This window comes from Musa acuminata, chromosome BXJ1-4 (genome assembly GCF_036884655.1).
Source record: "Musa acuminata AAA Group cultivar baxijiao chromosome BXJ1-4, Cavendish_Baxijiao_AAA, whole genome shotgun sequence".
Taxonomy (NCBI): domain Eukaryota; kingdom Viridiplantae; phylum Streptophyta; class Magnoliopsida; order Zingiberales; family Musaceae; genus Musa; species Musa acuminata.
This window is the reverse complement of record NC_088330.1, coordinates 32,093,268-32,118,681: the sequence shown is the minus strand read 5'-3', so window position 1 is coordinate 32,118,681 and position 25,414 is coordinate 32,093,268. Positions and strand designations below refer to the sequence as shown.

The 25,414-nt window shown below is 35.6% G+C and overlaps 2 protein-coding genes across 3 annotated transcripts; both read left to right on the top strand.

Moving 5' to 3' along the window:
- Positions 1 to 206: 206 nt before the first annotated feature.
- LOC103979842 (uncharacterized) lies at positions 207 to 8,085 on the top strand. The gene is made up of 8 exons (XM_009396435.3): positions 207 to 1,629; positions 1,702 to 1,871; positions 4,063 to 4,153; positions 4,275 to 4,432; positions 4,550 to 4,601; positions 4,715 to 4,797; positions 4,898 to 4,991; positions 7,097 to 8,085. The coding sequence occupies exons 1-8, from the start codon at positions 348 to 350 to the stop codon at positions 7,663 to 7,665; spliced, it is 2,499 nt and encodes an 832-aa protein (XP_009394710.2). The 5' UTR covers positions 207 to 347; the 3' UTR covers positions 7,666 to 8,085.
- A 3,109-nt stretch (positions 8,086 to 11,194) lies between these two features.
- Positions 11,195 to 23,292, top strand: LOC103980729 (uncharacterized). 2 transcript variants are annotated; one of them, XM_065174938.1, is made up of 13 exons: positions 11,195 to 11,569; positions 11,699 to 11,783; positions 12,795 to 12,925; positions 13,029 to 13,131; positions 13,386 to 13,400; positions 18,118 to 18,263; positions 18,430 to 18,622; positions 19,532 to 19,606; positions 20,820 to 20,936; positions 21,433 to 21,477; positions 21,581 to 21,679; positions 21,805 to 21,865; positions 22,818 to 23,292. In XM_065174938.1, exons 1-12 carry the CDS (start codon positions 11,262 to 11,264, stop codon positions 21,823 to 21,825), a joined length of 1,338 nt encoding a protein of 445 aa, XP_065031010.1. In that variant the 5' UTR covers positions 11,195 to 11,261; the 3' UTR covers positions 21,826 to 21,865; positions 22,818 to 23,292. The 2 variants fall into 2 exon arrangements, with proteins under 2 accessions (XP_065031010.1, XP_009396623.2); XM_009398348.3 differs by having other exon boundaries at positions 22,805 to 23,292.
- The last annotated feature ends 2,122 nt before the right edge of the window (positions 23,293 to 25,414 follow it).

Genomic DNA, 25,414 nt, shown 5'->3' with positions numbered 1-25,414 from the left:
ATTATATTATATTATATTATATTTAAATTCTAATAATGGCAAAATTGTGTTTTGTTTCAGTCTTGGCAACGATGAAAGGTTGCGTAGCAAAGGGGCGGTCCAAGTCATCTACTTCTCGAGTGTACTGTACACTGCTGGCGTATACACTGTATACGTCTACGACGGCGACTCTCTCCCCAACGACAACAACAATTACAAACTACAGCAACAGCAACAGCAACGACATCGTGTCCCCTCGGTCTTCGCTCCCCCTTCCCTTCCCCCATCCCCTTCCGTTGTAGTATAAATCCCTCCTCGAACCGCTCTCTCCCCCGCTTCGCGTCCATCTCCCGATCCGAGTACTCGATATGACGATGAGCAGCAGCAATTCGCCGGGGGAAGAGGGAGACGAGGAGGAGTTCTTCGAGTCCTTGGATCGGATCCTCTCATCGTCCTGCTCCTCTACCTCCGCCTCTGCCTCTGCCTCCGCCTCCGCCTCCGACGACGAATCATCTGCCGTCGGGCGTCGCCGCCGCGCCCGCCTCCGCTTCCCCTCGCTGTCCTCCCTCGACGTCTGGTTCTCCGCGCCCGCCTCGGTCGAGGAGCGCCGCCGACGCCTCCTCCGTCACCTCGGCCTCGCCGGTGACCCCGCCGTGGCCAGCCCCAGGCGTGGCGGCGGTGCCTTCGGCCCCAGCGCGCATGCCGAAACGGCGAGATCCGTCTCCTGCGACGGCCTCTGCCCCCGCCCCAACCCCGTCCCCGTCTCCGCAGTGACCCGCTCGCGGTCCGATGGTTCCGCGGTTCCCGGTCACGTGAACGAATCTTTACCCCAGCAGCACCACCAAGGAACGATCCGTGCTCCGTTCTCGAGCAACCCTGCTCTTGATGCGCGATTCCGGTCCTTGTCGACCGGTATTCTCGAGGTCTCCGAAGGCGATCGTCGGATCATCGGCGGAGACCTGTGCGACGACCCGCGTTGCTTGATCAAGAATCTCGACAACGGGAGTGAGTTCGTGGTGGAGGAGTTTTACGAGGACGGAATGTGGAATACACTCAGTGAGGTCGGGACCGGGCGGCAGCTTACAATGGAGGAGTTCGATAGGTGCGTCGGCAGATGTCCCATTGTTCAAGAACTAATGAGGCGGCAGAATGTGGAGGAAATCACCAACAGCAGCGGCTCCGGCGGTGGCCCTGCTGGTGGGGCTGTTGCTGGCGGAGGATCCACCGGAGGGATCAGGTTTAAGAAGAGGGGAAGTTGGCTCAGGAGCATCAAGAATGTTGCAGGGACCATGGTGGCCGGAGGGCACAGCCACGACCGCAAGAGCAGCGACGAGAAGGATTCCTCGTCAGAGAAGGGAGGGAGGAGGTCGAGCTCGGCCACTGATGATAGCCTGGATGCTTCCCATGGCCTCCATCACGGCCTGGAAAGAATCAAAGTTCGGCAGTATGGGAAGTCCCAGAAGGAGCTCAGCGGTCTATGCATGTGCCAGGAGATTCAGGCTCATAATGGGTCCATCTGGAGCATCAAATTCAGTTTGGATGGGCAGTACTTGGCAAGCGCAGGAGAGGACTGTGTCATCCATGTGTGGAAGGTATCAGAGATTGAAACGAGGGGGGATTTGCTGAATGAAAAGGCTTCGCCAGAGAATGGTAGTCGCAGTTCATTTGTTCTGGCGATTGATAATGGTTAACTAGATCTCACATTGTCTTTGGCTTGTGCAGAGGGGAACCACTGGGAGAATAATAGAGCAAGGGTCCTGGGCAGTAGGAAATCTGTGTGTTCAGACCCTTTTATGGTACCAAAGTATGTATTTGCTCTTTCAGATAAACCTTTGCGCTCCTTCCAGGGACACCTAAAAGATGTCCTTGATCTCTCTTGGTCCAAATCTCAGGTACATCACCATTCTCTAACTTTCTTCTTGAAGATGAAATTAGTTATGTATCTGGACAATAGGTGATGCGGAATTTTGTTTTCCAGCATTTAAGACTCATGATAGAAATGAATAAGTAATGACTGCCGTCTTGCTTATGGATGTAAATAACCTGAAATTTATTGCCATGATCATCTTATACTTCTCATATGTGAATCTATAGCTCGAAGTCGATGAATAGAATCTTAAACCACTAATCTTGTTGTGGATATTGTCAGCTTTCTTGGTGTAAAATTTGGGTTGAACCTTGGAAGGTCTTCAAGGGAATTGAAAATCCAAAGTTCTTTAATTTTCAGAAATTGCGGGAGTCTGTTTTTTTTTTTTCAAAATTTTCAGATGGGATCGGATTTGCAGGTGATATCCTGAATACATAATTTATGCTAGGGATAAGACGTAAGTGCCCATTTACATTAATAGGGTCCAGTGAATCACTAGATAGAGAACAGAGATGCAATCTGTTTCTTGTCTCTATGCAATATAACTTTTCCAGGAGAGGAGGACATGCTCAGCTATTGGTTACCAGAGTCACTCATTCACCTTGAGCTGAGAAGTCAAAACTATCGCCCTTGGTCTACATTATCATATTTTAGCTCAAATATACATTTTGAGGTTTAATCTAATTATATGTTCATAATATAATATGGAGTATAATTAGTTTATTGAACCATGAGTCTATAACATAAATGAGATATTTACCTTTGTTATGGTATCTATTGCGCTGCTCTTTAGGAGGTAATTTTGTAAAATAATAAGTTGCCCAAATCTAATGGTTAATCATGGTCATGAATGGTGTCAATGCATTTCCAGATATGAAATAATTTTATGATCTTTATCCTGTTGACTTACTAGAAGCTAAAATCATATATTCTTTATGGTACTTAACTAGTTGACTGACTAGAAACTAAATTATGTGATATCTGAAAATTATCATCATGTTATTTGATATTAATAAATGAACCTGCAGAGGTTTCTTATTATGTGCTAGTAATTCTCACATCTTAATATGAATTATTTGTTAATTAGCTCATAGAACAATTTTAGCTGTGTTTTTTTTCTCTTTGACCAATCCTAACATGATTCAGGGTAGGCCAGTCTAGAATCTGATCTCCCTCAGTAGGAATTTGGTGGTTTTAACAGAAACCATCTTAATTATCAATACAGATTAGTTGGTTGGTGGAACTGCCAATGAAACTTTGTGAGATAGAAAATCCTCAAAGCAGTGCTAATTGAATCAAGTTTTCAGTAGAGTATAAGTTTGAAAGTTAAAAATATTTAAACAACTATTATGAAGCTTGATGAACATAGTGCCATTAGGATACCCATTCAGCTATCAAGATAATGATATTTAAATTCTATTCCAAGATAATATGGTCAACATACCTGAAGACATTCCACCTCATAGAAGATATATAAAAATTGGACTTTTATAATTCAAATGACTCAAATTAATCGAGAAGATATTCTGATCTATATAGAAATGAGCATGTCTGTTGTAATACTATATATATTATCTGGGGTCCATTTTATACAATTTTGAGAAATTATTAGGCCTATTTTGTACAATTTAAAGAAAACTCAAACCTGTTAGATGTTCTATATTTTCATGGCGTTTTTGTCATGACTGACTTGAACATTCAAAAATTGTGAGCTCAGCATGACACATTTTTGTCACTTGAAGAGCAGCTAAGCACATCAGTCTCTCAGTAACTTAAAGTCTGGGAAGAATGTCAAATGCACTTTGTCTTACATTTGTATGTAAATGATATTTCTCAGAACTTGAACTTTGACAATCAAGTCGCAATCAAGCAACTTTAGGATGGACTCAAGGGTCGCCTTATGTATTACTTATATCTCGGGATAAGCTAAATTAACCTTCTGAAATACTTTGGTTTGTCAATTCATGATGATTTGCTAATTAACTACTTTATTACTCTTGTCAGATATCATTGATGCAGTAAGTTTATTTTTCACACCAGATGTTTGTTAGTTTCAGAAATTCTGTAAGAAGTAGCTGCAACTCTTTAGATTTTCTTTTTTTCTATTAAGTGGTATTTAATTTCCTTGAGGAAGGTATTGAGATAATGGTGACTAAACATTATGATTTTTGTGACACTCACTCTATTAAATGCTGCAACTGGTTTGACCATTTCAGTATCTGCTTTCATCTTCAATGGATAAAACAGTGCGACTCTGGCACATGTCAAATAATTCCTGTTTAAAAGTTTTCTCTCATAGTGACTATGGTAAGTTGAAATTTTGTTTCAGTGGTATCTCGTAACTTAATCTATTTTTTCTTATATTCACATCTCCCTTGTAGATTCTACTTCTGTTGTTATAATGCTTCTTAAATCTGGATTTGTGCAGTGACTTGTATCCAGTTCAACCCTATTGATGACAGGTATTTCATCAGTGGATCTCTTGATGATAAAGTTCGGATATGGAGTATTCCAGATCGTCAAGTTGTTGATTGGAATGATTTGCATGAAATGGTCACTGCCGTTTGTTATACCCCTGATGGCCAGGTTTTTGAACTGGACAATTAGCACCTTATCTTTTTTAGTTAAATATTTTATCCTTTAAGTTTTAACTTTATTTTGAGACTTGTTTTTAGTAATGCTCTTATCTGTTGCATTTTGAAGGGTGCTCTAGTTGGTTCACACAGGGGGAATTGTTACCTGTATGAGACATCTGGTATGAAGCATCAAATACTCCAGTAATTTGTCTGGATCAATCTAAAATGAGTTGTTTGCTGTCTTCAATTTTATCAAAGCTTGTTTTGTCTCTATTGTTTTTTCCTTTCTCAGATAATAAGCTTCTTCAGAAAAGTCGTGTTGACCTGCAAAATAGAAAAAGGTCATCAAGGCAGAAGAAAATAACTGGTTTTCAGGTACTACTTTATTAAAGGTCATTAAGATCTTGAGGTTCATATTAACGTTGAACTTTAGTATATGATATGGCTACATTTTCTGATTAGTTTCATTCAACAGTTTGCCCCTGGGAGTCCGTCAAAGGTGCTAATAACATCTGCAGATTCACGAATACGGGTTATTGATGGTGATGAACTAGTCCACAAATTTAAAGGTAGAATTATCTGTTCCGTACTTAGTACAAGAATATTTCGAACCATTGCCTTGGTTAAGATTATAAAGGAGCCAGTCTTGATTTCACCAAGTAAGGTGATCTCATAATCATATAATTGTTGTATCCTCAAGTTCTGAGCAATTTCCAATTATGTCACTTGAGGTGCTAGGTTGTTGAATAACCAGCTTAATAGAAAGAATACTTCCCTACAGATCACACTATTGGAGACACCCAAACCTTTTGCATGCCATCATTCTACTTATGGGTATCATTTAGCAAAATAATAATATTCTATCGGACTCCTCTTTAATGATTGAACATTCTCCTATGGTCATCATTTATTTGCAATTATTATTTTTTATATATTGATTTCCTTGTTATATTTAAAACAAGTTTAAATTCTATAATAATCATAATATTAACTAGTGCTTTATAGTTTTGTTCCCATAAAACACAATGAGAAGTTTATGCAGATGGACCAAGTGCTATATTGTCCAGTCATTATAAAAGTCGGTTCTTCAGACTTTTTTTTTGGCATATTAAAGGAGTAAAACAGTTTGCTGCAATTGCTTTTATCAACTATCTTCATGAAGATAGACCTATTTTTAGGATAATGACTAGGGGACCAATTATTTTTCCATATCAATGAAGCAATTTTACCATGTGATTGACAAAGTATAACATTCCTTCCAGTTTAAACATGGAACTTGCTAAGAGCAGAGTTATACCAACCATTAGCTTATTAAATTACCAGTCCTGGATAGATGCAAATTTGTAGTTTTTCTTCCTGTATTTCCTTTATAGTCTGGGGATTTGTCATGTTCGACACATTCACAGTTGTTTTTCCTGCATTTCCTTTATAATCTTGGGATTTGTTATCTTCAACATACATTTGCTTGTCAGATATGCTTCTCAGTCTAGGTCAATCACCTTTACTACTACTAAAGTCGTAAGAAATTATGTAGACGAAACATACTCTTCTTTCAGGCACAATTAGTGGGATACTTATTGGAGTTGTTATATACCCTGTATGTTGGATAATGCTGTATGACTAGGTATTAACATTGTGAAAATGACAGAAAATAGTGCACAGGTCCATAAGGGTATCTTTAGCTAAGAATGTTCTTGATTGCAGAACCTCTGGTGTGTTTAAATTTTGTGCATGATGTGTTGGATTAATTTATGTTTTTCAGTAACTGAAGAATGATGATAGTAAATCATCGGTTAGAAAGCATATTACACTTTTGTCCAGTGCTTTAGGGAAAGGTCATTTTTTTTGTTTGGTCACGTGAAATTACTTTAGTCACAATATACATATTCATCGAAAAGAAAATAAAAAATATCTGAAATGCTAATTGCTATCTTATGACCACAGTCACAATGATGCCTATCATACATTGATGAGTTGTGTGTTGTTTTCAAATATATATGTTCACCTTTCTGGTCATAGATACAAACACATTGTTGCATTAAAAATTTTGAACGAAGAGGCCATGCCTCCGTCTTATTCTTTAGTTGACTTATATGATCCCACATTTCTTTTAAGCTTAAAATTAGTTCTACACCTCTTACTATTTTTATTTACTTCCAATTACTATATATTTTTGCCAATAGAGCATTTTTATTGTTTTTCCAACTTATGCTAAATGGAGTGTTGCAATGAACATATTAATTCAGATATGGTATTATAAGCATGCAAAAGATTCTCCTCTTCAGGGTCTCAGATTGTGTTGCAACTTCAACTAAAGGCTGGAAATGCATCTTTTATGACTGTTTATGGTCCAAGTGAATTAGTAGATTGTATTGCCTAGGTGACAAAAATGTAGATTTTTGGGAAATATTTTCGTTTTTATCTTCATGATACATAATTTTCATATTTTTTTCAGTACATCTGTGCCACTTATACGTTGTTCGAGGAGGATATACATCTTTGTTCTTGTCCTTTTTTATCTTTAAATGTCAAAGGCTTTCCGTTGCAAACTTGGACTTAATTTATTTTATTCTTGTAGCTATTTTGAGGGCTGTGGAAGGCCTGTGATATATTACGGAAGTAACTCAATCATTTTTCTGCAACGTCTTATGTAAGTTAGACATTTTTGTTGCAGGGTTTCGCAACACAAGCAGCCAAATATCTGCGTGCTTGACTACCAATGGGAAGCATGTCATATGTGCTAGCGAGGACTCTCATGTCTATGTATGGAGACATGATGATTCTCAAACAAGCAGAAGAAATGGTGTTGGTGCCACCACCATCACACATTCTTATGAATATTTTCACTGCCAGGGTGTGACTGTGGCTGTTCCGTGGCCAAACACCAGTGGTATGAAGATGCTAAGAACTTGCTCCAGTAAACAGTGTGCGTTGAATATAGAATTTCAAGCCAATGCACCATTGGTGGCAGAGAACAACAAAACCCAACAGCAAAGTACCATTCACAATTCAAGTTTAAATCGACTTAGTGATAGAAATTCAGCCACTTGGCCTGAAGAGCTCATGACAGTCAATAAACAGAGCCCTGGATGCAATGGCGACTTCTGCAATGGAGGCCTGGCAGCACAATGTAAGTCAGCCTGGGGATTGGTGATTGTGACTGCAGGTCAGGGTGGTGAAATTAGAACTTTTCAGAAGTTTTGGCTTGCCAAACCGAGTACAGTGACTTCTACTGCTTTGTGATGTTAGTATCCATCGCTTTGCAATCGAAGGTTGACGCTTTTACAGATTAGATCTGTGGGTATTTCAATGGGCATATGGTGAGACATATTTTATATATATATATATATATATATATATATATATCATTGCTCACCTTAAAGTAGCTTGATTGATTTGCAGAAGGGCCCATGCAATGACAAAATATCGACAGAAATTTCAAGTTTTATTTGCCCTAATATACATCACATCTGCAGCCAGCCAATAGTGATCGTACAAAATGGTAACACGAAGTCTCTTCATGTTCATTTTATTTCTTTTTACTGTGTTGTAAGCTGTAAAGAAATTGCAAGATTGGAGAATTATTATGGTCTTTCGGATTTAAGTAAATTGTGGTTAACGTTATAGGTATAAACTTACTATTCTGAAACTCCTCCCATCCAATGCTGAAAGCATTTATTATATCATCTCTGCTACGAGTATGTTGAAAGCATCATACGCAATCCGACAAGTGATATGACAGCTTAGACTAGTATCTATTTCTGGACACCAACCAGTTCATAACTCCATGTCTGATCTGACGAGAACGAGCTAATAAAACTGTGATGAAACGATGCCAGTTGCAGTCGCAACAGCAGTGGTCGAAGCAGACCTGAGGAAGAATAATCTAAGGGAAGATGTTGCTACTGTGATCTCCATCAAACAGCAAATAAAGCTGTTGCTATGATGGTTGAACTGTGTCAGTACTACTGATATTGTTCATTAAAAAGCAGTTCCGAAGGCAATTCTCTTGGATCGCTTGTTCTTGCAACCTCGACTGACCGGACCGTTGCCAAGTGTCTCCCCTTGGATCCAATGCCTTCTACACGCCTTTCAGAGGGGTTGGGGCTGCGATCGACTGTAATTATTATAATAGCAAAAACTTGGTGTTGGTGGAGTCGCACCTCCGGCACTTCGACGTCGGCTACTGCTACCTTTCTTTTCTACCACCTTTACACGACCGTTGCAGTACACAGATGCCGACTACGCGTGGCCTACGACCGTCGTAGGCCACACACACGCCACCGGACGACCTCACTAGCCTTCGGCGTTTCGTGACGTCGATCGTGGCTAGCAGATGCCGCTGCTACTGTATTGTCGCACGCAGTGGCAATGGCCACAACCGCGTTGGTAGCGGTGCTGCTGCAGTCGCCGCATGCAGCAGCAGCGATCGAAGCCGGCGCAAGCACGGGTGCTGTCCAAGTCACCGCAGCTGTCACGTGCCGCAACTACCACAAGGTTAATCTATAGCTCTTTCGCTGTATACACAGCCGTTGTTCGTGATTGAGCTAATAAACACCAAAGATTTGTCCTCAATAATACTATTATCGATAATAAATTATTAGACAATAGGATTGACTAGATAGAAAAGATATTAGAGATCATTCATAAATCAAAATCAAATAACACAAAATGACTTTAATATCAATTATAAGCATAAAAATCATTCTTATGCTTCTATTATACGAAAAAATTTAATCTTAAAAATCTAAAATCAAATAACAATAAATTAAATTTATGAAATATATCTTTTGATGCTATTAAAAAGGCTTTTATATGATATGTGGGCACATCGTCGTTCGAGGTAAATACTATAACGATATCAATATGTAATGAAAACTATATCAATATGCAAAATTGCTATGAGCGATGTATCCACTTTGTGTGTGATTTTAGTCCATAAAAGATATATCTTTTTATATATATAAAGGGTCTATGATAAATAATTAGGAGAGAATCTCTCCTATCAAATTCATCTACTAAATAATATTATCATAATTAAACTTTTTTTTATTTAAATTAAAATTTAATTATATCTATAATATATTTTATCAAATTAAATAGTGTCACATAATCTAATAACAATCGTTCGTGTTTCTCTTTAGTTTTTATATCCAAAAAATTATGATTCAAATCACATAATATAATAACAAATTTGCTTGTGTATGTTCAGAAGAACTTCAACATCCAAAGTTAACATCAACAAATTCTTTTAAATCATTGCCTTTGAGAATTTACTTTCAACTTTTGTTTTCACTATGGTCTCATAGGCCATAAAATTGACTAATGTATCTCTCAATCCCCCTTCAAAATTATCTATTTCTATTACATTCTACTAGGATTTCCATCCCTATTCTACCATCCAAGATAGATGACGATCAAACACTCTGACCTTTTCCTCAATAATGGGTTAGGCCTCTCAATCTTGAACCTCACCCATACTTCTTGCTGTAACTTCTAAATCCACTCAATCCAAGCATTCCATTTCCACTGCCTCATCCAAATCCTCTCCCTCTATCGAGCTTAAACATTTAAACTTAAATCCTCCTCTTCGCAATGTCTCCACCTACAATCTTAACAGATAGAATTATTAGTGCACCCATAATTGAAATGTCAATTGAGGACCCAATACAAATTTTAAGTGTTTAATAATTTATTATTAAAATAACATGTGGCTTAAATGCTATATTACAAATGTTGATGTTTTCTCAATGGTAATATTTGTATTTCAACATTATTTAAAAATTTAAAAAATCTTATAATATTATTATTTAAAATCACAAGATTATCAATTTGACTTAGTGAGAAACCAATATAATTTATGAATGTGTTTAAAAATATATTTATATTTTTAATATACGGTTGTAGAAAAGAGTTTAAGTGAATGTGCAATTGTATAATATTTTGAGTGTTAAATAAAATAAATAAAAACTATTTTAAATATATATTGACATAAGTGTTGTTTGGTAAAATTATATTTTAAAAATATATTAAATATTAATATTTTTAATATTTATTCAAAAGTGATACATATTTTTTTATTTAAATAAATAAGTAAAACAATAAAAATAAATAAATGTATGTATGTATGTATGTAATCTTATAAAAAAATTTCATATGGCCCAAATATATAATAAATAAAAAATATAATCATATAAATAAATAGAAAATAATTTTTAAAAATATATAAATAAAATATCACCTTATAGAAAATGTATCGATAAATTATTTTTTCTATGAGAGATGATGAAAGAGGTCAAATGTCATTCTCTCTAGCAGTGATACTCCTCGAATCGTTGTCCAAATCTCCACACGCCCCTATTAGTTGAGCAGGAGAAGGGGAGAGGAGAACAAAAGGTGACAACAAAAAAAAGCCTAACATCTCATGAATACTAAAATACTAATACAACTACATTAGTATCAGTACTTGAATATTTTCAATACAACATCCAAGTCAAATATGATTTAAATTTTTTTTATCAAATATTAATTTACTAAATAATATTAAATAAGAAAACCATATTATTATTATTATAATGTTCAAAGGAGCCCTTATTTTTTTATTTTTAAGCATTTTTAAAAATTCTTTGAATAATAAAAAAAAGTGGATTATCATATAAAAACAAGGGTGAAAGATGAAATAAGGAGTTTATTTTTGTCATTTCAAATATAGGAGGGATTTTTTAGAAAAATCGTGCTATAAATATTCCCCTCTCCTTAAAGTAATCACACACAAGCGAGAGAGAGCGAGAAGAAAGAGAGAGAGAGAGAGAGAGAGAAAGAGACCGAGCGAGGCGGCGATGTCGGGTCAGCCCCAGGGCGGCTCACCGCCCCAACACTCCCTCGCCTTCCGCGTGATGCGGCTGTGCCGCCCCTCCTTCCAGGCCGAGGACGCCGTCTTCCGCCTCCTCGACCCGCTCGACCTCCTCGCGCCCGAGGACCTCCTCGACGACCCCACCCTTCCCCTTGATCTCCTGTTCGACGATGCTGCAAGCCCCGATGCCCGCGTCGCCAACAGTGACTTCACCTTCCGCGACCGGTTCCAGATCCGTAGCCCCGTCGATGCCATGTCCCTCTCCGGCCTCCTCGTCCTTCCTCAATCTTTTGGGTTCGTTCGCTTTCGCCCTCGTCTTTTCTCCTTACCGCCTCTTTTTTTGGATGCGAATCTTGATCTTTGCATTCTTTTCTTGGATGCGGATCTTGATCTTTCCGTGTGACATACTTGTTGTGTCTGTAGAAATATCTATTTGGGGGAGACGTTCTCCAGCTACATCAGCGTCAACAATAGCTCGAAATTTGAAGCAAGGGACGTGATCATCAAGGTGTCTTAGTTTTGTCTTTTGCTCTTTATGTGGTTTCTGGCGATATTGAATCTAGGTTTGATGGTTCTCGAGCTCCTTTTTTTGCGTCCTATCGTTTCTTCTGAAATCTTGGTTTAGATTAACCAAATGTTTAGTCTCAAATTGAGGGTTCTCAAGAAATGTGGTAGAATCAAATGAAAGGGGTGGTTCTTTCAAAAACTAAATGTTGAATGACATTGGAGAAGGGGAAATTATCGTTTAAATCTTTATGGGTGCTCATGCAGTTGCTTTTTGGGAACATGTAAGTGGCCGATTTCTAAAACTTAAATGGGTGGAAGCGCCTAGGAAGTGTGTAACTAGGACCTTATGCCATCAATAGAGCTTGCCGGCGAGAAATTAACCATGTAGTCAATTCCTGTAACTAGGACCTTATGGCTTATTGTTATTACTGTTGTTGTAGATTAATGGTTGTATGAAAAAATTCGACTGGTTACTCTTAAATTTTGTGATATTATATCAGTTATCAGGCATAAGCATAGCAGTTCAATCAGTGGACTGTTGAGTCAATAATGATGTTCTCCATGTAGGAAATAGTGAGTAGTATTAGACTTGCTTGTACATGCTTTTGATCAATGAATCATAAATGGCTATATGTTTATTTTATAAAACAATTCTTTTAATTAAAGAAGAACTTTGAGGTTGCATAGTATTCCCAATACTTTTCAGCATTCGATCTTGTTACTGTAATTTTGTAAATTGTTTTCTTTAATTTCTATTTATTATTAAGAAGTAAAACTGCCATTGATGTAGGATGATAGAATTTCACTGCAGTAGCTTTTTCTTGTTGTTTAGGATATCTTCTTCAAAGTTAACACAACTTTGAAATTTTAGTGCTCTTAATCTCTTAAAAGAAATTTCTAATGTATCTTTGAGATTTAATCAGAAGTTTGCCCACCAATTCAATTTTACTCATTGATTTGGTTTCTGAAATTTTGTAACACAAGCCATGATTTAATAGTTTGCTACTTTCAGGCAGAAATTCAAACAGAAAGGCAAAGGATCCTGCTTTTAGATACATCAAAATCACCTGTTGAATCAATACGTTCTGGGGGCAGATATGATTTCATTGTCGAACATGATGTTAAAGAACTCGGGCCTCACACGTTGGTTACTTTTTATTTTTATATCTTATAGTTTTCTCAAGATTCAAATGGTAACAGCCTTATGGCATAATATGATCGGTTCTTCTTGCAATTGAACTTTTAGGCTTGTTTGCACTGCTTTGTACAATGATGGTGACAGCGAGCGGAAATATCTTCCACAGTTTTTTAAGTTCGTTGTTAGCAACCCACTTTCTGTTAAAACAAAGGTATTTTCATTTACTACATATTACTCCGATGTGAAAACATTGATAACATCAAGTCATCAATATAGAATATAGATAGTGCATCTTGGTAGCTTTTAGCTAAAAATGGAATTTAAATCCTGAAAGTATTATCTTACATAATTCATTAGTTAAATGGATGTGGATATCTTCATGACTCTAAGAAATTAGCTATATTATTTGACTACGACACTAATATTTCTTGTGCCTCTGATTTTGTTAATGTTTTTCTTGTTTAGGTTCGAACAGTCAAGGTATGTCTTTTCTGGTTCTGACTGGCATTACTCATTGTAAGTCAATCATTTTTCTTTTTGATCTTGTTTGTGTGTCTTTTGGTTTGAACCTCTTACTCTATAACAATCTTTGTTTCTCTATTCTTGACAAATGATGAATTGTCATTCTTAGTTTCTGTAGGCATTTGTGATACTAACTCCAATTTTCTCTACATGTGAACATCTCAAGTCATGTACTCGTGATGCTTGCACCTATGACTATGAGAAAATGACAATGCATTCATCTATATAGAAGGAAGCATCTTACCCATGTCCCATTCACAAATTTTGCCTAGCTTCAAAATCGTAAGGAGTTTATTTTTAAGCTAAACGTGGCATATATAATAGAAGATTAGAAGGGTCTCCTTTTGGCAGTGCTTTGCATATGTTAAAAATGGGACTTATTTTCCGAAGTGGGAACCATACTTTTGTCCTGATATGAAGACATTTGACAAAGATAGTGAAGTTTTTTCTATCTTCAGATTTTTGGTATATTGGACTATGACCAATAAGTGCCTATATGATAAAGGAAGAAACACCAACAAGATAAGTCTGACAACTTTCTCGGTATCTGAACTGACCAGCAGTCTTATTATATACATTCATGTGGTGTCTTCCATCTGGTGTTCACTTGTTCCCATTTTGCTATTTGTTTATATGATTCATGATCTCTATTTCATGCCTCTAAGAAGCCTTCAGATATTTGGTCAATTGTCTAGGCCTGTTGCTACATATAATGCCATGCGATTTTGTTATTAAACAGGTACAGTTGACGCCTTTGATACTCACCAACTTGATTTTGTAAACTGCCATCATAAACACTCTAGGAAGACAGTTCTGGAAAATAGCCATAGTAGCCGCCACAGCAGTTGGTATGGCAGTTTAGGGTTGCATGTTTTATCTGAAGTAACTGCTGTAACCCCCATAATCATAGCCATTTGCAATAATCATTTGAATTAACTAGGGTTGCATTGTTAGAAATAATTAGGAGATGTCGTCTGAAAATCGTCTGAAAAAAAAAATTAGGAGAGAAGTCCACATCCTTTTTTTGTTGATCTGTCTTTTGTAGGTCTTCTTTGTCTTTTTGTCAACAATTAATGAATATAAGGGATGATAAATCATCATAGACAATATACGGGCATTATTTTCATGTTTTTTGTTTTCTGTTTCTATTATGATGCTTTTATATGTTATTATTATCTTCCATGTATAACATTCGTTGAGAACTCTGTTGATGAGCATTTGTTGATCATACTAAAGTAAATTAATTGAGTTTACTGCAGTGGGCTCAAATATCGCTTACGTTGTTGCCCGTAGAGCACTGACTATTTTCCAACTGTCATGACTTCCCTAGGCCATTATGTGATAATATGCACTAATTTGCATGTGAATGTTCAAACATCCCAATGACCCAAGTTGAAGTTGTACCTGTTTGGTGAATCTAATAGTTTCATTTGTCCTTGGAAGAGGTTTAGCATTATTTACTTGCAACTTTTCTATTTTGTTCACGGCATCATACCTTTTTTTTATTTATAGGGCACTTCTTCATCTTATTTGTTTTTACTCATAATGTCTATGTACCAACAGAACGTTTGGGTCATGGAACTAATTTTTATCATCTGAATTTAAAACACTGTTGCTTTGTGGAATATAATTGGATGCGTTGACTCTTGCTGTACCTTGCACTGATTTTTAAGAGTTTCAGGCATAAGTTACTTGTAGACCTCTTTTTGCATCTGTGATAATGTCAATTAAACTAACCAAATTTGATGGAAACATTATGAAACTGCCTGTAGTGAGCAGAACTGATTGAAATTTACAAAAATTGCCAAGAGTCGGTTTCATATTTTCTGTGATCAGCTTAGTCTAAAATGAATCTGTTGCACTTTAACTGAAAAATAAGGTCCCATAGTGATTGACTTTGGCCACATTTGTTTCTTTAGGTTCTCCATAATGCACACTTAGTTGCTTTCTTATGCATCATGTTTTCTTATGGGTAAAATAATCTGTTTCTGCCTTTAGCTTATTCATGTTATAGAAGTCCTCTCTCCCCCCCCCCCCCTCTCTCTTAGGTGCATTGGTTTCACAAAAATATTCAGGGATATAATTAAGCAAAATCATGTAGGGTATTTTTCTTAAATAACGTATTGTCTAACAAATATACCTTGAAATGGGCTGAGAATATGGGTGGCAATAGGTGAGTTAGGCTAGGTCCTGGGTGGGTTGAGGTTAGCAAACCTAGATTCCATATTAGCAAACGAATTTTAAATATGTCGAATAAATTTTGGCCACACTGAGTAATATATTTGATAATCTCACATCTAACATTTCACTTTTCACCAAATCGTTCCCTGACATAAGTAGCGGAAAGAGGAAATAAAGAGATTTCACAGGAAAGTGAGACCACAAAGGAAAGTATAATCTAACTCTTTTATGGAGTCCTATCTTCCTATAACCAATGGAAGAGCCTCTTTTTCTTTGATGACCTATCCGAACAACTGAAGTCCTCTCCAGTATCCCTCCTTGATCACTCACTCTTTAGCATATTCCACCTTACTGTCATTTGTATTGAAATGCTCAACTGGTCATAATATAATCTCTTTAGTATTTTTACTGGTTGACTCAATATAAACCTAAAAGAGGAATCTTTACTGACCAATACTGTTGGTCATCCTATGCATCGTTTCAATATTGTAATGGCATGTGTGACTTAGTATGGGTAGAATAGTCATTCTCTGTTAATATCCATCACTAAAAAATTTATACTTGGATGCTTTTACTCATCTCCTAGATGGAGGTTAACGAAATATAGTTTGTTTATCTCCATTAAAAAAGTAAAAGGGACTTTTTCTTACCAATCAATTTTTAGCAATTTGTTTCTTTATATTAGGGTAGCTTGTTTGTATAGTAGGATTATATGTGGTCCAATAATTTATATAACATCCAAACTTTATACTAAGATATATACTGGAATAACTTCTGGTCTATCAGGTCCATGTCACAAACACATACCAAACCTATATAACCGAATTGTTTTGGGGTTCATAAGCAGCATATTTGTGGAAGTTCTTCATTTATATTAATCTTTGAAATGATCTAGATATCTACTATGACAAATGGTTTATGCAATAATAAGCATTTACTGCTACACAAGCCTTTGCAGCGCACAAGCTTTTGAGAATTAAAGAGAAACAGTAAGCAGCAGTGGAATAATGGGAGGTTTGCATAATCTTTTCTACCAGTTTGCATAACCCTTCCCTGGCACAAACTTGAACAAGATTGGTTTGTTATTGTTACTACCGAGATTGTGTAGTTTGAATAAAATTGGCATGTTCACATCTGCTTAAAAAATGAGATCCCAGGGGCTATTGAGATCTGATAAGCGGTATCTTACTGTCGGGTTAAAAACATCCCAAGACATAGAAATCAACTTAATAATTTCATGATTGCAAATTTTCTTGATCTTAATGTCCAGTGTTTTTTAGACATCGAACACTGGTTCACTTCAAATTTTTTTTACATACATAGAATGAATAGGTCAAAGAAAAAAAAAAAAGCTCATTAGACCTATGGATTACTTTCATTTGGTTTTTCACCCGAAAGGACTGAAATGGCCCATAAACTTCATTTTGTATAGAATGTTGTTTAAGGCCTGTGATATTAGCAAGACTGAACACTGCTTGGAATATGTATTTTTTGTAACATTATTGTTGATGCAATAATTTCTTTGGTATTGTAATAAACCAAATTCACTAAATATATGGCTCATCAAAAGAATTTCTGAAACATATTTGCTTTCTGAATGATAACTGAGATTTTGTTTAACAAATTCAAAAGGACAACAAACTTTGGTGACAAGCTAATTGGCATATTTCTTTACTTTTTAAATAATTACACATATATCCTTCCAAACATAGTGATTTGCTTATTCGTCACTCTAAATTTTGGAATTGCATTTATATCCCTCCAAACTTCAAAATCTTACATGTGTGCCTCTTAGCTTAATTTTAATTAGTTGACCATCAATTTGACTAACTGCTGGTGGCAGCAGTTGTGAGGCCACACTTGCTGGTGCTAGCGGCATTAGTCTATGATGCTGTTGACAGACAACCATGCCTCTTTTTGTTAATTTATTTTTTTAAAAGGAAGATGAGGGCAGTTAAATATAATTATATTTTTTTATCATATATCATAAATTAATTTAATATATTTAACAATGGTCAAACCTAAATTTTATGGATAGAGTTTACCTAGGCAGGTATCTTTTGAGTGATGTATATGCAATCTTGAAATTTCTTGTTATAAATGTGAAATTTTGAAACTTTATATGGAGCATAGATATGTAATTTATCTTTCTGATTTCTATGCTAGGCTAGAAGTAAGGTTTGTTGTACTATGGTGTACCGCCTACTACGGGTGGTACATACCGATTTATCTGTATGTCTCATTGTACTATGTGTCGGTACATCGGTACATATTGTATCAACAGTCGGTCGGTATACCGGGATGGATCAGTGAGATGGCTAGTGAGATTAATTTATTATTTGATCTTTTATTTTAACTTAAAGTTCCCCAAATAGTTGGGACATTATGGCTTTGTTATTGTTATGCTGTGACATGGATGCATGTGATGTGTAGCTTTGGTCTAATCAGATTGCTTGAGGCAGTAATAAGTTCATGCTTACATTCTCCATTTCAGGACAATACTCTTTTGGAGGCATGCATAGAGAACCACACAAAGTCAAACCTTTACATGGATCAAGTCGAATTTGAACCTGCACAACAATGGATTGCAACGAGATTGGAAGTTGATGAACACACTTCAGAAACCAACTCTAAGACAAGGTGATTAAACAGAAAACAACTAGAATTATTATGTCCCTGTAATTTTTCTACATAAAGTAGCTGTACTGTGGCTTGGTTTGTCTTTCATGCTATTCTTATTTAAGCCATTGTTGTTAATTCATTGCACTAGATGACTTCTTACTTATTACCTTCATTATCTTGACAGAGGATTATTTAAACCACCCATTCTTGTTACAGCTGGAGGTGGAATATACAATTATCTGTATTTGTTAAAGTCAACAGTTGAATCTGGACGAGTAAGGGTTGATAGCAGCAGTATTCTTGGTAAATTTCAGATAACATGGCGTACAAACTTGGGTGAACCTGGACGACTTCAGACTCAGCAAATTTATGGCACTGTTAGTACATGAGACCCTAGTTGCTATTTTGATGTATTTTATTTTCAAGCTTAAAAATATAGTTGCATTAAAAATCCTAAATCGTCTTCATCTAGTAAATGCATAAGAAAAATGATCATTGAGCAAATTCATTTAATTCCTTCAGCTGTAGTTCCTTGCTTAATTAATTCATGTGTAGAATCTTCCACAAACTGCTCCCTGAGCTAGATTGGTAATTGTTTGCAGTGTTGCTACTATAGCGACAGATACAGAAAATGTAATGTAATGTAATGGTGATCATCTGGCCTTACTAATGGACATGTAGGCATATTTTGATTCTTCTCAGTTTAGTAATACTTCCAAATGCCGTTATTGTGGCAAATTACATAGTGTCTTCTCCCATTATAAAGTGTTCAAATGTCCCAATTTAGGTCAAAAACAACACCAATGTAATTAAAAAAAATCAAATGACACCTCTTTTTTGCGCAGATTTTCCTTTTTATTTTCTGAAATTGAATATATGGTACCTTATAAAAAGCCCTTTATTCTCTTACAAGTTTGATTTTGTTTTTCGTATACGATAAGAAGTCATAATATCCTGACAATTTGTTTTTTTATATGTTTGTTTAGCTTATCTTTCTCTCATCTAGAAAAAGTAGCAAGCATAGTCTTATGCTTTTTCTGTGAAAAGAGATTCCAATATGAGCTAATGCCTTTTTGCTATGGTTTAATCTTTAGAAGATACATGTGGATTCAGTGCAATTATGTAGATGCACATGAATTAGTTATCTTTAATTTCTCATGTGTTTTTAACCCGCTGATTCTGGCTCTGGTTATCGTTCTAAATATACTCAGTTTGGAATTTGTTTACATATGATACCATTCAAATATACTCAACTATTTAGAAATTGAGGTTTTTTTTTTAAGCAGCCAATTGTTCACAAGGACATTGACTTGCATATTCTCGATGTTCCACCCATCATCGTGCTGGAGAGACCATTTCTGGTAAGCATCTGGTAGTTTATTGTGCATTTAGATGTAGCTATTGCTTAATAACTTGAATAGTTGTATGGTTTTCAAATTCTGCAACTACTATATTCATGGACCAAGGATCTTCTATTGCAGATGGACATGGTTAATTGCCTAAACAAGGAAATTAACTAAAATGAGTGGGCCACTTTTGCTTTATGGAGGCATAAATAATTTTGATCTTGGAGAGAAAATGTTGTTCCTTTTAGGTGTTGCAATGCTATCATAAAGTTGTAACATCCTGCTGCTTGTTTTATTTATCTAATTCCTGACAAGCTTTTCATGAGATGACCATGAAGGGTGGTTTGTCCTAGCGTGTCAAATCTTTCTTGATCATCTTCAGCTCTATTGATAGAGCTTAGTACATTCGCTTGAACAAGGTAGGATATGATTTAACTTTTGCATAATTTGAGTATTCAAATTGCAGATTAATGTTTCCAATCTTTGACAAGTTTTTCATGAGATGACCATGAAGGATGGTTTGTCCTAGTGTGAGCTGGTTTACCCGTCTTTCTTAATCACTTTCTAGGTCTATAGAGCTTAAGTACATTCACTTGAACAGAGGTAGAATATGACTTAACTTTTGCATAATTTGAGTATTCAAATTGCAGATATATGTTTCCAACAGACTATATTATCTATTTTACTATTTTGCACGCACCCTATAATAGAATGATGATCGAAGAACATCATTTTATTGATTTATACAATATATGCTTTTTCTTGAGCTATTTTGTAATGTTTACTAGCCTTAAGAATGAGTGATTTTGAAAAGGTCGTTCCATAGAACCCTTTCATGTTACTGTATTATTCCTTGCTCATTGATTCATGGTATCTAGTAGACCTGTCAATGATCTTTACTATGGGCCATCTTCGAGGATGAGAATCGTTCTTTGGCAAGATAGGCTGAGATGCTATAGAAAAGACCAACCGATAAATTGAGTATTTGTTTCATTTCATCATAGAAAATGTATATAAAAAAATAATTTAGCCACCAGAAACTCATTAATCGAATATCTTTTTCCCTTGTTAGCAGATGTTTGAGATCCGATACACTTTACTTTTCTTATATTATTACACGGGTCAGTAATTGATGCTAACTATATGTTCATTATCTGGTTTTCGGTTTGATCGCTTATGCAGACATCCTGATAAATTGTGTTGTTACTTTTGTATTGAAACTTTTCAGGTACATCTGTCTCTCAAAAATCAGACAGAGAGAACTCTAGGTCCCTTCGAAATCTTTACATCTCCAGGCATTTCTAGTGAAGAGAAGGTTGCCATGGTTAATGGAATCCAGAAGTTGGTAAGAAACCTGATTGATAATAGTTGATATACAATATGCACATATCGAAGAGCATTGGTTTTGGATACTTAGATTCTTAGTTGTTTTCTTTTTAATTAGGGCTATGGGAAAATCATAGTATTCCTTTTCAAAATGATTGGTGATCTGATGAGAATATTGGTTGTATACAGTTAATCCTTTTTGCAAACTTAAATGTGTTTGTTACATAATCTAAGATAGAGAAATTTTAAATATAATCTCTTTCTGGCACAGGGAGCGAATGGTTTTGTTCAATATATACCATTAATGATGGTTGGTTACATGGATGCAGATGTGCACTTTTTTTATAAATAAAAAATATAAATAAATAAAGTGTCGCATAACTGATCCAGATTTTTATTTATTTAAAATGTGAACCTAGGTTTTCTCATATGTCCCGGGTAATGAGGTTGATCATAGAGATGGTCTCTTTATAATTTTTCACATGCTAATCCTTGTCTTTTGAATATCACAACAGGTGCTTCCACCAGTAGAAGCTTTTGATTCCAACATTATTGAACTGGTAAGAAATGTGTACCAGATGGTCAGCCTTGAGATGATGAATGGTTTTATTTTTCAAAAGAATTGCAACCTATGGCTGACCTTTGAATCGAATGTTTGGGCAGAACATGATCGCTCCAAGGTTAGGAGTTCAGAAAATATCTGGGGTAACAGTGTTTGATGTTCGTGAGAAGAAAGTGTATGATCCATTGCCGGATATAGAGGTCATCCCTTTGTCATTTCCTCTTGAGAGGAAACTGTGATTATTACATGTATTTATTTTGTTAAACAGCTTTTTTTGCATTGGGTTTTCTACTAATCGAAGCTTGTTACATCAATCTCATCGCAGATCTTTGTCGATAGGGCTTGATCAGTTGAGAGGCATGCATGATTCGTTGCTGGATGTAGAGGTCAGTCGTTTGTCATTTACTCTTTGAGTGGTAACTGGGATTATTCCATCTGATGTCAATACAAAATCATGGCTTACCATCTCCATTGAGGAAATGTATCATTGCATAAATCGTCACTTATGTTTAAGTTAGCTTGTTGCTTCTTGGATTAACTGTCGATGATAAGAGATCATTGTTTTATCTTTTCCTTCTTTTATCTTCTTCCTCCATTTTCTATTCCCACTCCTTTGTCTCTTCCTTTTGTCCTTGTCTTCCTTATTATCGTCCCCTTCCTTCCTTCTCTCCGCCTCCTCCACATCATCCTCCTAGCTGCCCCCCTTCATTTCTTCTATCACCCTTTCATCCTGTCTCGTTTGACTCTTCCTATCTTTCCTCTGTCTCCTATGTTCTTTTCTTTTCGTCCTTTGCCCTTTCCTCCTATTCCTCTTCATGTCCTCTTTTCGCTTTACCTCCCCTTCTGTATTGTCAACTCAACTTACCTGTTCATCATGATCTTGAGCTACAGAACTTGCAGCAAGTTTCGTGCCTTCATGTGACCCATTTCCAGCATGCCCATCATTCTTTTTTATGAATCGCAAGGGTTGAGTTTTAAGGGCAGCAGCAGGCCAGGATCTGGCTGATAACTGGAAAGGTGTTGCCCTCTTGTTTGCTTCATTCCCACCTTTGCAAGCATCATCCCTTCTCTCCACAGCATTATATTAGACGAGAGATATATCAGTCAAATGCACCTACTTGCAACAAATAAAATTTATAAACCTTGTTAGATTTGATTGCACCAATCACGGATATTGCATGACTATAATTGATCCTGAAGTGGAGGTACGGATGTCTCAAATAATTAATGGACCATATGCTCACATATTTTCCAGTGTGAAAAGAAATTGTATTATCTTTCTTCTGCCTATGTGTAAATGGGATTTTGAAGTTTAAAATTGTCAGGGTATCATTATAGTGTCAAGGCAACAGAATTTACTTGCGCAAGACACCATGCAGAATCACAGTATCTCTTCATCCATCCACTACACCGCATGAACTCCAAATTATCCAGGGGGACTTCCTTTCATGAGCTTGTTTACTTCAAGCTCAACTGTGCCTGTTTGATAACAAAATCAAGTTGGTGAGTATCAGAGGTGTCAACTGTGCCTGTTTGATAACAAAATCTCATGGTATTTATTATATGTAGCAACACGGCATAGACAATTGACCAAATATGTGAAGACTTCTTAGAGGCATGATATGAAATAGAGATCTTGAATCACATAAACAAATAGCAAATTGGGAACAGGAAGACACCACATGAATGAATATAATAAGACTGTTGGTCAGTTCATATGCCGAGAAAGTTGACCAGACTTATCTTGTTTGTGTTTCTTCCTTTTATAATATAGGCAGTTATTGGTCATGATCCAATATACCAAAAATCTGAAGATAGAAACTTCACTATCTTTGTCTAATGTCTTCATGTCAGGACAAAAGTATGGTTCCCATCTCAGAAAATCAAGTCCCATTTTTAACATACGCAAAGAACTGCAAGATATTTCTGCTCACTGTCACGTTTCGCTTAAAAGAAAATTCCTAAAGATTATGAATTAAAAAACTGGAAGATATTTCTGCTCACTGTCACCTAAAAGTTCAATTGCAAGAAGAACCCATCATATTATGTCATGAGGCAATTACCATTTGAATCTTGAGAAAACTAATAAGTAATAACCTAACATGACTCTGCGAACCTGAACAAGAAACCTACCAAATAATAGTGTGGTAGTTAATTTCTTAGAGTCATGAAGATATCCACATCCATTTAACTAATAAGTAAGATAATGCTTTCAGGATTTAATTTTCATTTTAGCTAAAAACTACCAAGATGTTCTTATCTATATTCTATATCAATGTTACCTATGTATTCACATCAGAGTGATATGTAGAAAATGAAAATACCTTTGTTTTAACGGAAAGTGGCTTGCTAACAACGAACTTAAAAAACTGTGGAAGATATTTCCGCTCACTGTCACCTAAAAGTTCAATTGCAAGAAGAACCCATCATATTATGTCATGAGGCTATTACCATTTGAATCTTGAGAAAACTATTAGATATAAAAAATTAAAAAAGTAACCTACGTGTGAGGCCCGAGTTCTTTAACATCATGTTCGACAATAAAATCGATGAGAACCAAACTGAGTAGCAAACTATTAAATCATGGCTTATGTGTTACAAAATTTCAGAGAACCAAATCAACGAGTAAAATTGAATATCTTCCACAATGGAATATTATGCTACCGCGGTGAAATTCAATCATCCTACTTCAATGGCAGTTTTACTTCTTAATAATAAATAGAAATTATAGAAAACAATTTACGAAATTAGAGTAACAAGATCAAAGTATTGGGAATATTATGCAACCTCAAAGTTCTTCTTTAATTAAAAGAATTGTTTTATAAAATAAACACATCGCTATTTATGATTCATTGATCAAAAGTATATACAAACAAGTCTATACTACCCACCCACTATTTCCTACATGTAGAACATCATTATTGACTCAACAATCCACTGATCCTTCGTCTTGACGATATTAAGAAGTCGATTCCATTTCTTATGTTGTTCATGTGTGATTTTTTTAAAAAATAAGATTGTTTTAAATACTTGATGTGTCATATTTCTTCGTATTTAAGAGAGTAACTTTATGATTCTATGTATAAAATATCATATATATATATATATATATATATATATATATATATATATATATATAGTAGCGAAACGGGCGAGGCAGGCAAAGTAACCTCTTTTTGAGTTTGGAAGAGTGCGACCCAACGTCATTAATCGATAGAGCATTGCAATCACAGTATGTGAGCTTAGCGCTCATCAGAGTCTCGAGAGAACAAAGATTTTCGAGTACTACATATAAGATAACGACGGATGGTCGTGATCTTTGAGCAAGGGAAGTAAAAAAAGGACAGAGCATGAGAGGTGTAAAAGTAATTTCATAATAACGAGATAAGTTAATCCTCCCAAATGATGTATTTGCCTTTGGAGAATTTTCATTGAGTGAATCATCACGTAATTATATATACATATATATATATATATATTATAATTAACATAAAAAATTTCATATATTTGGTTGTAAAAGTTAATAGATTCCATCAAATGAGAATTTTCAAAAATGTTAGAACAATTATGATCAAAGTTAATATATATATATATATATATATATATATATATATATATATATATATATATATATACATATATGTATGTATATATACATATGTATATATGTTTATAAACATATATACATATATACATATGTACATATATACATATATATGTATACATACCTATATATACATATATACATACACATATATACATATATACATACACACATATATACATATATACATATATACATACACACACACATATATATATATATATATATATATATATATATATATATATATATAATGAAGAATCTACCTTAAGAGATAGATTAAGAGCCAGACCACCTTCCAACCAATCAACATACATAAAACTATCAATAT

Coding starts and splice junctions, on each gene's coding strand:
- LOC103980729 (XM_065174938.1), top strand. CDS start 11,262: ATGTCGGGTCAGCCCCAGGGCGGCTCACCGCCCCAACACTCCCTCGCC. Junction 12,926..13,028: donor AAAGAACTCGGGCCTCACAC/GTTGGTTACTTT, acceptor TTGAACTTTTAG/GCTTGTTTGCACTGCTTTGT. Junction 18,264..18,429: donor GAAACCAACTCTAAGACAAG/GTGATTAAACAG, acceptor TTATCTTGACAG/AGGATTATTTAAACCACCCA.
- LOC103979842 (XM_009396435.3), top strand. CDS start 348: ATGACGATGAGCAGCAGCAATTCGCCGGGGGAAGAGGGAGACGAGGAG. Junction 1,630..1,701: donor AAAGGCTTCGCCAGAGAATG/GTAGTCGCAGTT, acceptor TGGCTTGTGCAG/AGGGGAACCACTGGGAGAAT. Junction 4,433..4,549: donor GTTATACCCCTGATGGCCAG/GTTTTTGAACTG, acceptor TGCATTTTGAAG/GGTGCTCTAGTTGGTTCACA.